At 38.2% G+C, this 15,000-nt stretch overlaps 2 protein-coding genes across 2 annotated transcripts in view; one reads left to right on the top strand and one right to left on the bottom strand.

Moving 5' to 3' along the window:
* Window positions 1-15,000, bottom strand: part of LOC135223986 (molybdenum cofactor biosynthesis protein 1-like) — a 238,316-nt gene that overhangs the window by 130,460 nt on the left and 92,856 nt on the right. The window lies entirely within an intron of this gene.
* On the top strand, window positions 318-10,606 carry LOC135224010 (uncharacterized). Its single transcript, XM_064262938.1, has 4 exons — window positions 318-522; window positions 6,372-6,421; window positions 6,769-6,837; window positions 8,403-10,606. Exons 1-4 carry the CDS (start codon window positions 411-413, stop codon window positions 9,183-9,185), a joined length of 1,014 nt encoding a protein of 337 aa, XP_064119008.1. The 5' UTR covers window positions 318-410; the 3' UTR covers window positions 9,186-10,606.

Here is a 15,000-nt window from a genome sequence, read left to right as displayed (position 1 = left end):
CGGTGACAACAGGGCCACATATTGTGATTCATTGCATGGAACCCCCTTACCGTAAGCGTCTGGCAGTGCGCAGGAACATTATGGCCTAGTTGGCAAACTTCTTCTAATTTCGATCTATTATTTCTCCCTGAACGAATTAAGAAAGCCAACACTTCTTTTGCGCGAGAGTTAAAATGCAACTTTCTGACAACAGTCAAGGTTAGTTTGAGAACGAGAAACCGCAGAGACCGAGGGAGAGTTATTAATTGCAGACGTCGAGGAAACTGGCAACGAATCTATTACATCACGAGACCATCGCGTCAACTAAAGGGGAGTGAGAGAGAGAGAGAGAGTGTTGTAAGAGAAAGAGAAGCGTACTTTTTAGACCCGTAGTGTGACTCCATAGCATCAGATCAACCGCCGCTTCAATCATGAGAGCAACAACGTTTCTCCTCCGCCAATACGGTGTTGTGGTTTTGTGCTTCTTAGGAAGCACCACGCTTGCAGACGCTGCCTCTGTTGGTGCTGCTGCTGCTTGTGCCCGTAAGTGAATCGACTGTTGATTTACGCTGCATGCATGTGTTTGGAAGACTTACAAAGTTGGTGGCATTAACACTTTGACTTTTTACGCGAATTTTCGTGGTGCAAAATCCGAGTGAAAGTTTAACTTCCGTCGGCAAGGTCCTAATATGGGGTCCAAATAAATATTTACGTTTTTATTATCTCTCGTTCTCACATCGGACTTTGAGTGATTGATTTCCATTTTGTGTTGTCCGGTCAAAGTTTTATTTTTATGATTCTCTAGAATTTAGAGAATCATCAAAAATAAAATTCTGGGCGGACACCACAAAACGAAAGTCAAATACTCAAAGTCTGAACTGATATGTTTCTGTACCATCTGCCTGATGATGGCCATTGACGCCTCAACTGCATCTTCTAGCTAAGAGTCTAGATGCAGTTGAAGAAGCATCAATGGCCATCACCAGGCAGATCGTACAAAAACATATCCAATTGTAAACTACCATGACGCGGCAGCAAATGCATACAATATTTTCCTGTCATCGTGCCGTGATTCTTACTTTCTTCATTGAGTCTACTTCCATAAAGGGACATAAGAAGTTCTAGGCACTTATTATTTATTAGAGTATCAGAAGATAAAGTCAAATTCCACCAATAATCAGTGAACAAATGCCTAAAAAGTTTTCGTTGCTTAAACAGACAGTGAATATATTTTTAAACCGTCATAGTTGTGATGATACTCCACTTAAAATTGGTTAGTAATGCATGTACATAGAGACCAAATCGAACGTAGTCGAAAATTATGATTTGTATATAGATATGAACACGGTCCATTAGATCTCTCATTTGACTCTGTTTCGGTACTTGGTTATCCAACCATCACACGAGAAAGTAGTTTGATATTGACTTACTGCTGGCGCGCGAGCAAGCTTTCATTTTATGGACGGCGCTTCGTCTCTTAACAAGTAATACGCTTAGGCCAGGCTTGACTCCCGAAAGTGGAAAGCTTGCTTTCTCCCTGGAGGAGTTGGTTGGTCTGTTTAATATGCCTTATGGTAACGTATATTTACATTTAGATATGCATATATACATATATACATACATACACCCTAACACACACACGTGTGTGTGTGTAATTTGCTCTTACATGCTCGGCACCGCTGTCGTAATTTCACCTCTAGGCCGATATTGTTTTTCTAGCAAACCACCAGATCACAGCGACCTCGGAGCCGTACAAATACACTAAACGATTGTACAATCGCCTTCCCTTCCACGCGACCGTCATTACGTCAGTCAGGCGTTTCGAAATGAGCCGGAGTGTGAAGGAAAGTTCCCGGGGAACAAAAGTAAGGAATTCATCCGGAATTCGTTTTCCTCCTTCCAAGTTCGGCAGGAAAATGGAGCCTCTTTTTTTTCCCATGGCCACAAATCAGAAAGAAACACGAGGGAAAATATTTAGAAGACCAAAGTAAGAAACTATTCTTCAAGCCATTTCCCACTCTCTCTCTCTCTCCCTCTCTTTTTAAAAAGAAAAGGTAACTCTTTGTTGTCAACAGCGAAAATTGGAAGACATTAGCCCCATAAAGACAATAGGCGGAGGCAAAAATAGAAAGAAGGTATTGAGAGAGTCAGCTTAACTCTTAACACAACCGGTAAATGTTGGCGAACACATGCTGCAATATTCAAGAGAAATGACAGGAAGCAGAGGTAGAATTTCATTTATCAAGGAAATTTTGTGTGTTGGCACCAGGAAGTTGAGCCTTAGAAAGATTCCGAACTATGTAAATGGTTCTATTACTTTCATATATATATTTTTTGGATGGAACCCCAAGTACCGCATGCATGCATATACTTTTGTCACCGGATCTCAACTGTTTATAACTTTTACCAGAATGGAAATATAATGCATATGCGCAATCAAAATATACAGTAATCCACAAACCCAACAGAAACTACTGTATTTATATATATATATATATATATATATATATATATATATATATATATATGTATAGAGAGAGAGACACGGAGAGAGGAGAGAGGAGAGAGAGAGAGAGAGAGAGAGAGAGAGAGAGAGAGAGAGAGAGATCTAGTGTAACGGCGGCCTAAATAGGCGAATCAGTCCCCAACAAAAGACAGATCTGCCGAGTCCATTTCCCTACAGGACAGAGCCCAGATACGGGTTCTCATACTCTTCTTCAGAGCTGCCTGGAGGCAGTGACTCAAAGCCATAACTCAATGAATCTGGGACACAATTCTGACTGAACTTCAATTTAAATCGGTACATCTGCCTCGGAAGAGAAATAAAACCGGGGTCGCTATCTACGCCTAATATTAACTGGAGGTCATTATCTTTATTATGATATTTACATTCCTTTGTTTACGTTTTGACGGTCATCCCTACCTGGCTCGTACTGAACACGCCGCGCAAAGGTGGATACATAGCGGGTTAAAACCCGTGAGGGTCACTATCTAAGAAAGATCCAAACTAAATTTTGGCAATATATATAAAAATCAAGAAATTATTACTCTAAATCAAAACTGATATTCAAAAACGCGACAAGGAACCTCGTAAAAATGTTAATCTCAAGTAATGTTTGCCGCATACGCAAATTATTTCCATTTATTTTCTATTATGGGTTTGACGAAATTTCCATTGCGCAACAGGAAATCAGGAGAATGATCGCCAGATATTCAAAAACTACCTCCTCAATAGAATACATTAATAAATTAATTCGTGAGTTAGATTTTAAGCTCACACACATATTATATATATATATATATATATATATATATATATATATAATATATATATATATATATATATACGCACACAAATATATCTGGAGTTTGAATATATAACCAATCAGTGAATATATATATGTATATGGTATATATAAATCTAGTTTAAATATAAAACCAATAATATATATATATATATATATATATATATATATATATATATATATATATATATATACACGCACGCGCGCACACACATTTTCTTATTATGTCGACTCTGTATTTGGCTATAGATCAATTCGCAGTATTTAAATATAATTAAATAAAACTTATGTTTTAACCACGTGCTTGTTCATGAACATTTCTCTTTTCTCCTACGAAGCAAAGCTCCAGGGATAAACGCCGTGGGAAAACAACTAACAGGTGCGAGTGTTCTCAGGCTGTTTCCACTTTCGATATTTCTCGGTTTCTCAACTCTGCTCAGGTTCCTAAGCAAGACCTGATTTCGCGGTTCAAACTTGTGTTGTCAAAAAGAACCCGAGATGAAGTAGTAGGCTTTACCGCACTCGGTATAGAAATACGATATCGGTATTATGCCCAAATGATTCACTATATACTTAAGTCGAAATGCCCACTGTCTTTCCTTTTACTTCTTGGCGAAATAATATGTAGATGTAATAAAAATAGGAAAAATGCTCCGAAGAATCGAGTTTTATGTACAGCGTATAATGCTGTATGATCCGCGTCCCTTGAATCTCTCAGGCATGGTCCGATCGTGGCCGGTCCTATAGCGTTGCCAGACGCTCGAACCATAGCTAACTTTAATCTTAAATACAATAAAAACTACCAAGACTAAAGGGCTGTAATTTCGGATGTTTGATGGCTTAAGGGTGGATGATCAACATACCAATTTGAAATTCTCTAGCCTCACTAGTTGTCAATTATCTGAGGGCGGACAGAAAAAGTGCTAACAGACAGACAAAGCCACCCATTAGTTTTCTTTTACAGAAAACTACAAAGTGAAAATGGTTTCTGGTTGTCAGTCAATGCGGTCACATGATTGCGCTTTCGTTTTCTATCGAGTCATTATTACATGGGAGACTATGAAGTTGCACCTTGCCTTCGGAGTTATGGAATGTTCGGTTGTCTTATTCTAAGGAATCGGGAAAGAAATCGACACAAAATACTGAACAACTTGATAATACCTCCATGATGATCTTTTTTATCAGTTTTAATACAATAGTATCAAAATGCGGCCAATTACCATTTTCTCATTCCTTTATTTTTTTCCAAAGGTTTATTGCACTATGTCAAAAATTATTAACAACACTTATACTACCAGTGGCTTCTGTCGTTGATATAAGAAACATCAAGAAGTAATAAAATCGAGGAATTAACGAATGTTAGAACCAGGAAAATGCATAAAACGGATTTGTTGTCCAACAAATAGAAACAAGCGTAATAGGGTCGTCCCCCCCCCCCCTTTTTTTTTTCTCTTTTTTTTTGAGAGTTGCTCCTTCGAGCAGTAACCTGTGCTGGCACATGTTTACGTTAATACAAAAGCATTCACTACCATTTTCTTTTTTTCCATTTTCCTCCTTTCCTGTCGCCAATGTCCTCCTCAGGCAGACGACTTGTATTCAATATTCTCGCTCTCTTGATCTATGAAACTACCAAGAACTACTCAAGTCACCGGTAATTCGTCCTCTCTCTCTCTCTCTCTCTCTCTCTCTCTCTCTCTCTCTCTCTCTCTCTCTCTCTCTCTCTCCTGTATCCTGAAGCCTGAAAAACTGCGACCGAACAATCACCAGAAAACACGTTGTCACTAATCATATAAATAAATTAAATGCTAATAAAATTTCTGTCACAATATCAGAATATAAGTAATGGAAATTTGACAGTTTTGTAGTAGAGTGAGTTTTCTATAAATAAGGTACACGCGACGAGCTATTCCCATCTCGAATTCGTATTCCGGATTCTTCTACGATTAGAGTCTTCGTTCACAGCCACTAAAAACGAAAGTTGTCTTGTTAAGGGTTATCCAAATTCTGGTGACGTTGGTCACGCTCGTCGGATCTGCATACAAAGTATGGGACAACGTTAAATTTTATGTAAGAGAGAGCGACACACGCGCACACACATACATACCAACATGCATGCATACACACACACACACACACACACACACATTATAAGATATATACTATATATAAATATATCTATTTATATATTTGTGTCCATGTAAGAAATATTTTATAAAGAAAATGTTTAAGGTAATGAGACTCGAACTGCTTTACATTGATGCTGTTAGTCATTTGTATAAAAGTATTTTACCACTGAATAAAAACAGAGAAGTATTATCCCAAGAATACTGAAAAAAAACCGAACCAATGGAGACAAGGGAGAACAGTTCCCCAATATTTCTAGCTGTACTTGACCTTTGACTTTAGCGTGAAAAAGAATTAATACAAGAAATTAACTCTTCTCTTGTTTACCTGGATTCCTGAAACTGGCTGTCAGTTCAGGATATCTTCTCCGTTATCTTATGATCTTCTCACCTCTTCTTTTGTTTCCTCTTATTTAAACTGATCCAATAAACTTAACGGAATGGCAGTTCTGTCAGCCTCGAAATGCAAAGGTTTATCCTAAAGCGGTTCCTAAAAAACATCTGAAAGTAACAACAGAGTGGGGAAAACATTTCTCTAGATAAAGTACTTATGTCTTGCAACAAAACAGTTCTCTAAATAATCGTATCAAAATTCATAAAGTATTTATCATGTCTGGTCTACTTTTAGTCCGTATTTAAATGCAATATTCCTTGAATCATAATTTCTAGTACAATAATCATCTAATGAAATAAAGTTTTGTGAGACAAAGTACCTGTTCTCCTAAGCTCTGCTTGACACAAGCACAATAATGTCCTGCCGCTTCCTTTTAGTAACAAAAAGATATTACTCTCTCTTTCCCTACCAAGCCGAATGGAGAGTACTTTCGACGTTCATCATGAACAGAACTGCAAACCGACAAACTTTTGTTTCTATAAACAAAATTCAAAACCTTATGATTAATGTTGCAATCCATTACAAACAGTGAGGCCATTCACGTAACATTTGTTTCTCTGTCTCTTTCAGAAAAGGGCTGTAACGCTGCACCTTTCGAAGAACTGCTGATCCTGTTTAAGGTGAGAATCCTGTCTTTAATTACGCGCGCGCATATTGTTAACTTACTGAAATTTTACGAATTAGTATAGCAGAATCTTGTCTTGAATCAAGTTCATTTTTGTTGCAGACTCGACTTGAAACTGCTCAAACCTGTCCTTCATTTAGATTTACTTCCAATTATAAAATATATATATATTATAATATATATATATATATATATATATATTATATATATATTATTATATCTATATATATATATATATATACATACATATATATATATATATATATATATATAATATAATATATATATATATATATATTCTAAAGACTTCTGAAGAGTTCTAAGGAATATTATCTCTTGCAGGACGACAAACTACACGCTTTTTCCGATGCCGTCTCACAAGAACTGGAAGGAGACATTCGAAGCCAAGAGGTAAATATATAGTACTAACTAACCACTGAAATCATCCTTAAACAAAGGATTTCCATTAGCTTAATGAATTGAACATAGAATTTAGGCCAAAGGCCAAGCACTGGCCATGCAGCGCTGAAACGGAAACTGACAGTAAAAGGTCTGAAAAGTGTAATAAATACCTCGCAGCTGCACTATGAATCAATTGTTAGGAGAGGATTGAAAGTAAGATGTAAAAAAAAGAATATGAAAGCAGGTGCAGTAAAAGGAACGAATGGGGTTGCAGCTAGGGGCGAAATTCACGCTGCGAAAAACCGTAAGTAGTGCTTACAGTGCACCGTATGAGGGAAAACTTAATGAAAGACGCTGTGATCGTTAGTAAAGTCATTTCATCAATCTTAGAAACTGGAATATCTAAACACGTACGTCTCCATGTATTAATACATAAACATATATTTATCGACTAATTCACTCCAACGAACTCTGTTTTGCTAGACTGTTAACTTCGAAAAGATTAATTAATCAGCAACTGTCGTGATTACTTTAACAGCAAAAAATACTTTAGGAAACAAGTGAGAAAATAAAAACAGTTTCTGGTTAAGTGTCACTGAAACATACTGAATCCAACGGTCCCATTCGCCAGCTCTCTGCATTGCCTCTACTTCTCTTTATTCCCTGATAGTTTTGGATGTGCTTCCAGTGAAAGCCTTGAAACTCGTAAAGAAAATGATGACTCTTTTCTGCCACAAAGCCGATATATTCAAACCAGTACTAATGATGCTGACAATGGCAATGATATCAACGATAATGATGCTGTAGTTAATAAAAATGTAGTAACTTTATGGGAGCAATCGCATTTGAAATTTTAAGCGAGTTAACCTGTTCCATAATCACGTCTCTATAATCTGTGAGATGTGCAAGAAGAAATCTTCTCTAAACAGCATTGCTAACGGTTAAATGTGTGAATATGATAAATGACAGATTGTTGCGAAACGTATTTCTTACAGTAAATCAAATAATTGGATTTATATCTCATTTAACCACGAAATCTTTTACTATTCTTGGTATAATTCTCGAAATGAAACTCAGCCAGGTCTTTTTAGTTTATTTGGTTTTGCAAATATGCTCTGGTTGCTCCTCCTCCTTATATTTTTTTAATTCACAATTAGATGCCTTTTTTTATACGGTTTTTAGTACCTGTGGCACCATCATTATAAGTTATCAATATTCACTTACCCTTTTTCTTTGTGAACTGGACGTTGCTAATCTGGGACGAGTCAAGATTTACTATAATTTAAGCCCTCAAAGGTGAACTATTTGGTACAATACCAAGAATGTTGTATTCTCGTTTATATTATTATGGTGATAATCTTAAATGCCTTTGCCTGGTAGATCAGCGATACATTTGCTCCAATAAGGACTGGAGATATTTGGAATTAGATAACATTACCAAAAATCTTGTTCTTGTATTCACATTCATGCCTGATAAATAATGCTTTGTAGTAGAGCGTTTCATAAATAGGAGATAGAGTAACGAAACAGTTGTCAGAGGCCAATGCAGACATTTAAGGAATTTCCTTTTCCAGGAATGGCTTCCAGTCATCGCCTCCTTGAAAAATGGCAGCCATCCTGAATACCTCTTCGAAGAACCTTTTGCTTTCCGTCAGAATCAGACGGGATCTTCCAAGTCTTCTTCTGGGACAATCACTCTCTTCAACAATCAGATCTACGGAAAGTTGGAAAAACAGGGCACAAAAGGGAGCTATTCTTCCATCAACCTTTACCTCATCACTTCAAAGGCCCCCAACATCCCAGAATACCTCTTCGCCGTGGGAACAGTTTCTCGTGTTCATTTCTCCTTCGAGGGGAGCTCAGTTGTCGCTTGGCAAGGTGTCGCCAGATCACTTTCCTTCATGAAATACATCAACGGCTCTTACATCTACTTCGGAAATGTCTCCTCTGGCATGAAGGGTAAGGCGCAGCTGAAAAATGACACGGGTCTGCTCGTCACCACCGACACCCTGACGGTCACGAACACAACTTCTGAACCAATGAAGACCGTGACGAACGCCAGCTACAGCTTGAGCTTCGAAGGGGGCGAATCTACCGAAATTTCCGGCAACCAAGAGATATCTCTGACCTCCAACGGCATCAAGACGTCCCTGAGTCTCGATGGGTCCTTCCCGGGGAAAGGAGGCGGCCACTTCTCCATTTCCTCCACAGGTCAGACGAGCAGCATCCACATGAACAACCCAGTTGATTTGGTCTTGCAGTTCGAAGGTCAGACGTCTTTCGACGCTGCTCAACCTTTCAGTGACGAGAGCTTGCCAAGTCTTTTCAACGGACTTCCTTGGGGTTCGGCAAACTAACCTTCACCGAAGGTTTAACTACTGTTGGCCATATGTAAACAGTACTTTCCTCCATAGGAAGGCAGCCAATCATACACGAGCTTGCTAAGCTATAATGTAATCCTTGCTTTTGGGAGTGAAATAAAAAGCAAAAATGAGGAAGGGTAACGTCACAGTTAATGTTAGTGCTCTGTATTCTGTATTCTGCCGGAGCGATTTACCAGGCAAAGTGAAGGTACGCCTGGAGGCTTATAAAGTAGAGTAGAGGTATACCTGGAGGTGTAATGGTATTGCCAGAACCCTCACACGGTGGAAATATTCAGAACTCCTTTGACGTAATTTTATCACTCATACTAAAATTTAGATCTAGAGCTGCACAATACTAATTGTTGCTAATAGATAGATAGCCCGCAGATTTAATGCTAGTACAAATCTTCAGCCATTTCAAAAACAAATTCTCATTTCTAAATCATCACGTTAACCTCACTTCCGTACTTACTACCAATATATAATCAGTTTCCAGTTGGGTATTGTGGGTATTGTGCCAACAGAAGCACTAACAACATGCTGCCAAACTACCCGGTCTTAAATTGTGTCAAAAGCTATGATTAGCCACGTCAGACTTTTGCTACTTAAACCAAAATCACTTCTTCTGTAGTCAGTAAGAATTGTGGATATATGTATATAAGATTTACATATAGGGTTTATTTATACCAAAAATTAATGTGAATATAATTTATATTTATTATTATTTTCTTATCTTTTGGATTCTCAAATAAAGATACCAAAGAGCAATAGAACTGAGAAAACTATTGCACAAATAAGATGTCTTTGAAAGAGTCGTGACGAATTTACGAGTTATTCATCATAATGTCTTATTTCACTTATTTATTCCAAAACATTTTTCATTACACGTTACTTAATGTAAAAAGACCAGATGAAGAAGAGAATTTATGAATGATTATACAGTGCGAATATACACAGCAATAATATATATATATATATATATATATATATATATATATATATATATATATATATATATATATATCAGTACATATACACGTGTATGTACTTATGCTGTATGTATGTTTGTATAAGTATGAGTGATTAGGTGCCTTGAATTTAGTTTGATTTGATGGGATCTGAGTGGCTGTTTTTTCATAATTTGAATGTTGCCAATTTTCTGTGAAGCAGTTTTTCGTATTTTTATGTATCAGAGTTAAATCTATCATCCATATCAGTATTTAACATTTATACAATTTGCAATATATAATGAACATGAACTATTCATTTCGTCTTTTCCTGTCCTAAGGGAAGCCTAGGATCAGAAATCCTGGGTTGGAGTTAGTAGAGGTGTCAGATTGAGTGGGCCTTAATGTCTAGCTGGCTAAGGTGTGAGGGCAAAACAAATGACATTTAATAAATAAAGTGACTGCACAATATTAGAAAGGGTTCTGTAGCCTACTCTGCTAATGAGACCTCTGAGTACAACCAGGGAAAGAGCTCATTCTTGTTTCAAACCCCAGGAGCAGGAATAAAACGGCTTAATGGTAATGTTATTAAAATGTACTCTACTGGATAAAAACCACTTTCCAATGTATAGGAAAATCTCCGGAGCATACGTAAGTTACCCCTTCAATTCGCTAGACACCTACAAGCAAACATAAGGAGAGAAAACGGGAATCTCGCGGCCCACTTCATCTGCATAAGCTGGGAAGTACTAATCCGAGTCCAATGTATAAGAATCGTAGTGGAAAAATCACTTATCGACGAACAATATACAATTACACATAAAAAATCTTAATACATTGTATGGCACTGATGTGAACGGTAGTTAAAATGTAATAGCCACAAAGGAGATTAGATTCTAAACATTTACAAATACAACTGACAGGAAGGTAGGTATTCTTGCTTGCATAACCAAGAAGGTATTTGTTTGTTTGTATGGTGTTTTTACGTTGCATGGTTATTCAGCAACGGGACCAAAGGCTTTACGTGACTTCCGAACCACGTCGAGAGTGAACTTCTATCATCAGAAATACACATCTCTGACCAATCAATGGAATGTCCGAGAATCGAACTCGCGGCCACCGAGGTGGCAGGCAAAGACCATACCAACCACGCCACTGGGGAATGCCCGAGAATCGAACTCGCTGTCAAGAAGGAATTAAAATAAATTTTTTAAAATGATAGTACTTATGTCTCTCAAAAGACCAAGATTTTCCCGCAAGGTTTCAGGAATCGTTTAGCACCTGGCCTCTATTGTTGTTGTTCGAGACTGAGCTGGCCTTATGCCAGCACGGGCTCTTGCTCATAGAGCAGCCCGTATTGGTCACTGTCAACTTCCACAGGTATGAGCCCTTCGTAGAGACTTCGGGATTGGACAGGACTCTCCCTTCCAGGAACGGGCAGGATCGCTGGGTAATTCAAAACCGGGGGCGTTATAATAAGGAAAATTAAGGTCAGCATCCACGTGTCTGCTATTATTTTTTTCTTTTTTTAATGGAGGAGGTTTGTCAGGGTTTGACGGACTTCAGGCATAACAACATGTACTGATACTTTTTCAGTCTGGTTTTACTGTTTTCTGCTATATATTTTATACTTTAGTGAAATTGTGTATTCGTTTAATGCCTACATATGTGTAGATACAAGTAGGTAACATTAACAGTGATTAATACTTGAATATCTTAAAAGCACTTTTTTTCTTGCTGACCATTTCTTTGAGTATGTGCTGAGAATACTCTTGTTGTGAGTATTAACTCATATAATATCCATATAACTGTATATGCAGTGAGATATAACTGCAAAATTAAGACTGTAATAGCTGAGTGTTTTATTTGAATTCGGTCTATTGTTTTTATGGTCTCCTTTACCAATAAACTTCAGTTAACTTCATTTAACAAAAGTTAGGTCTATCACTAGTCTGGCAGTGAAATTTTATATTTATTTTTAAGGGCCCATTTTGACTATTTCCTCAGAACAGTCTCAAACATTTCAAACTGGAAAACTGGCCGCTGGTTTTAACGATGCCCCATCCAGGGTCCAAACCTGCTACGGTGCAAAATAATTGTAAGGCATCGCAAGCATTTCCGCTCTTCCGTCCAACCAGAAAAGCAAAACCTCTCGTTTCAAAATAAACAACAAATAAATTCTTTCGTTGACTATTAATATAGTTACAAAAAAGAAAATACACATTGTTTTTCTAAGTCGTGTTACTCTGCTCTCCTGTCACAGGAATAACTTAATTCTAATGTTAGCAAAACTATTCTTACGTTGACTGTTGGTATACTGACCGGAGAAAAGACAAATTTTTTTTTTTTTTTTTGGTGGGGTGTGGGGGGGGAAGCCTGTATTTCTGGTTTGTTACCCTGCCATATGTCTCGCTTCCTACTTGGATACAGAGTGTCTCAGGTGTCTAACTGATTGCTGTATGTATCGACTAGTTACGTAAGGTATGTGCATCACTTCCTACTCATCATAAGCTACTGGTTTTGAAGACCGGGTTTCAAAACTACTTCTATTGTTTCTTCGTTTTTATTCTTTGTTCCATAAACCCCCACTATACGGGCAACGCTACGGAGATATATAGGAAATTCAACTTATCAAATGGTGTTTGTTAAGCGGACCGTAATACCTCAAATATTGCTAATACGGAAGTCCATGTCAATGTGCAATTTGAATGGAATTTATAAGCACGAAATATAACATTGTACGGAAGCATGTCCGGTGATATTATTCGAATATTCACGTTATTCACGTCTCATAGCTTTTTACGATTCATCCACTTTCCAAACTTTGGGAAAATTCTTTAATCCTAAAATATAAAAGAAAAACTTCTATTTTTGAGCCAAGATTATTTTTAAGCAGGTTCTACCATTTTATTTATATGTTTTATGGCTGATTTGATCCATGCTTCAAAATGCTTCCTAAAGCAAGGACGTATGATGCGGAAGTAATCTTACAGTATTAAAGATATATTTTCACACTTAACCAACTCTGCGCCAAAAAAAAAAGAATCTGTCGTATCATTTATATAATCATTTTTGTCGTTTTATTTTGATTTTTTATTCTAGTGATTTTTTATGCTTCTTATAGCATCATAAAGTAAGCATTTACTGTGAGAAGCACCGGGACAAGACTTCAACCCTCCAGGACAAAAGAAATATTTTCAGAGCATATTAAAGAGACTGACTGACAGACAGAGACTGGAAGAGAGAGCCGGTACTGCACGCCATGGTCTTGGTTACTAAGTGGGAGAACTTTTGAATGTTGCTATTTATAGACACACTGGAAAAGACTGTGAATGGCCCTACCCAGCAGCAACTTTTTATTTTTTTTTTTCATCTTCGCCTTCTTCTTGCTGTACCCGGCATGGCGTCTGCAAGAACCTCTTCCGATAACCCTGCCCCTGGAAGAGACCCTCCGGGGGGAAAGGGCACGTAGCGGTTTGGCCACTCATTTCTGTTGCCTGGCTGGAATGTAAGAGAGGCGTCCTGTAGGAGGAGGATGTTCCTTCCAGACATCTCAGCCCGGGAGACATGTTTTATAGTTTAAGAATGAGCTCTTGTCCTTTCGGCCACATATAGGTGCGTTTAAGGGGCTGGTTTCTTAGATGGAAAGTGCAGAAGAGCTATTCTGTACTTTATCTTACTGATTCTTTGGTTTCTAGTTTTCTGAAAAATGAAACTACCGAGATGGCTTTGTCTATCCATCTGCACTTTTTCTGTCGCCCTAAAAAACTAAAGAGGCTAGAGGACTGCAAATTGGTATGTTGATCATCCACCCTCCAATCACCAAACATAGCAAATTGCAGCCCTCTAGCCTCAACAGTTTTCATTTTATGTAAGGTTCAAGTTAGCCCTGGTAGGGCGTCTGGCAACGCTAGGACGGGCCACCTCAGGGCCGGAGCTAAAGGTTTCATGGCCCACGGCTCATATAGCATTATACACTGTACAGAAAACTCGATTGCACCGAAGAAACTTCGGCCCATTTCTTACTCGTTTTTAATTAACGACACAGTGGCCCTACCGATGTGTGTCGGTCCGAAACCCATTATGGAAGGAAGGACTTCTGTATCTACTTCTCAAGGTACAGCGGCCATTGCCACTGTTAGAAATACTTGTAGTTATATCAGTATCAGCGCACAGAATCAGTTCAAGGGTTCAGACTTGGGCACAAAATCATCTTCCACCAGTATTCAACACCAAGGAAGACAGGATAATGAGAAAGAATCAGAATCATTCAGTCCCACACACAGAGTACGAAAAGTTCCAAGATCTCGTGAAGTTTGACTAGAAGAGGGGAGACTGAATTACGACGAAAATAGAAGAGACATTATGACTGGCTTTAAATTTAGCTTATCCAGGTTGTTCTCCTCTGGTTACAACCAGTCAATCGCCAGGTGCAGCTGCACTTTCTGGCTCTTGGAAACCGCCGGCTTGGGCAGCTTGTTGCTGCCACTCCTGCTGAAATTCGAGTCGGATCCACAAGAAAATAATCTCTGGTGGTCCTGGGCGAAGGAAGCCTTATAATTAAAAAGTAGGAGCAAAGGAAAAACACACAAACAAAAACTGTTACGTTTTTGGTCAATACAGACTTACATTTTCCTCACATTCCACATTTAATTTTTCATCTGAAGCAAGTGCTTGCTTGCTTTCAATTCGAGCATTCAAAGAACTAAACTTAGCAACCCCAACTTCTTACACTTCCCCCCGCCCCCCACCCTCTCTCTCTCTCTCTCTCACACACACACACACACACACACACACTCACACACACACACACACACACGCACGCACACACATTTTGCATCCCACTGAGATCACTGACCCCA

Source organism: Macrobrachium nipponense, chromosome 20, assembly GCF_015104395.2.
Source record: "Macrobrachium nipponense isolate FS-2020 chromosome 20, ASM1510439v2, whole genome shotgun sequence".
In the NCBI taxonomy this organism is placed as follows: Eukaryota; Metazoa; Arthropoda; class Malacostraca; order Decapoda; family Palaemonidae; genus Macrobrachium; species Macrobrachium nipponense.
Note: the sequence above shows the minus strand (reverse complement) of the source record. Positions and strands in the feature narration are given on the sequence as shown.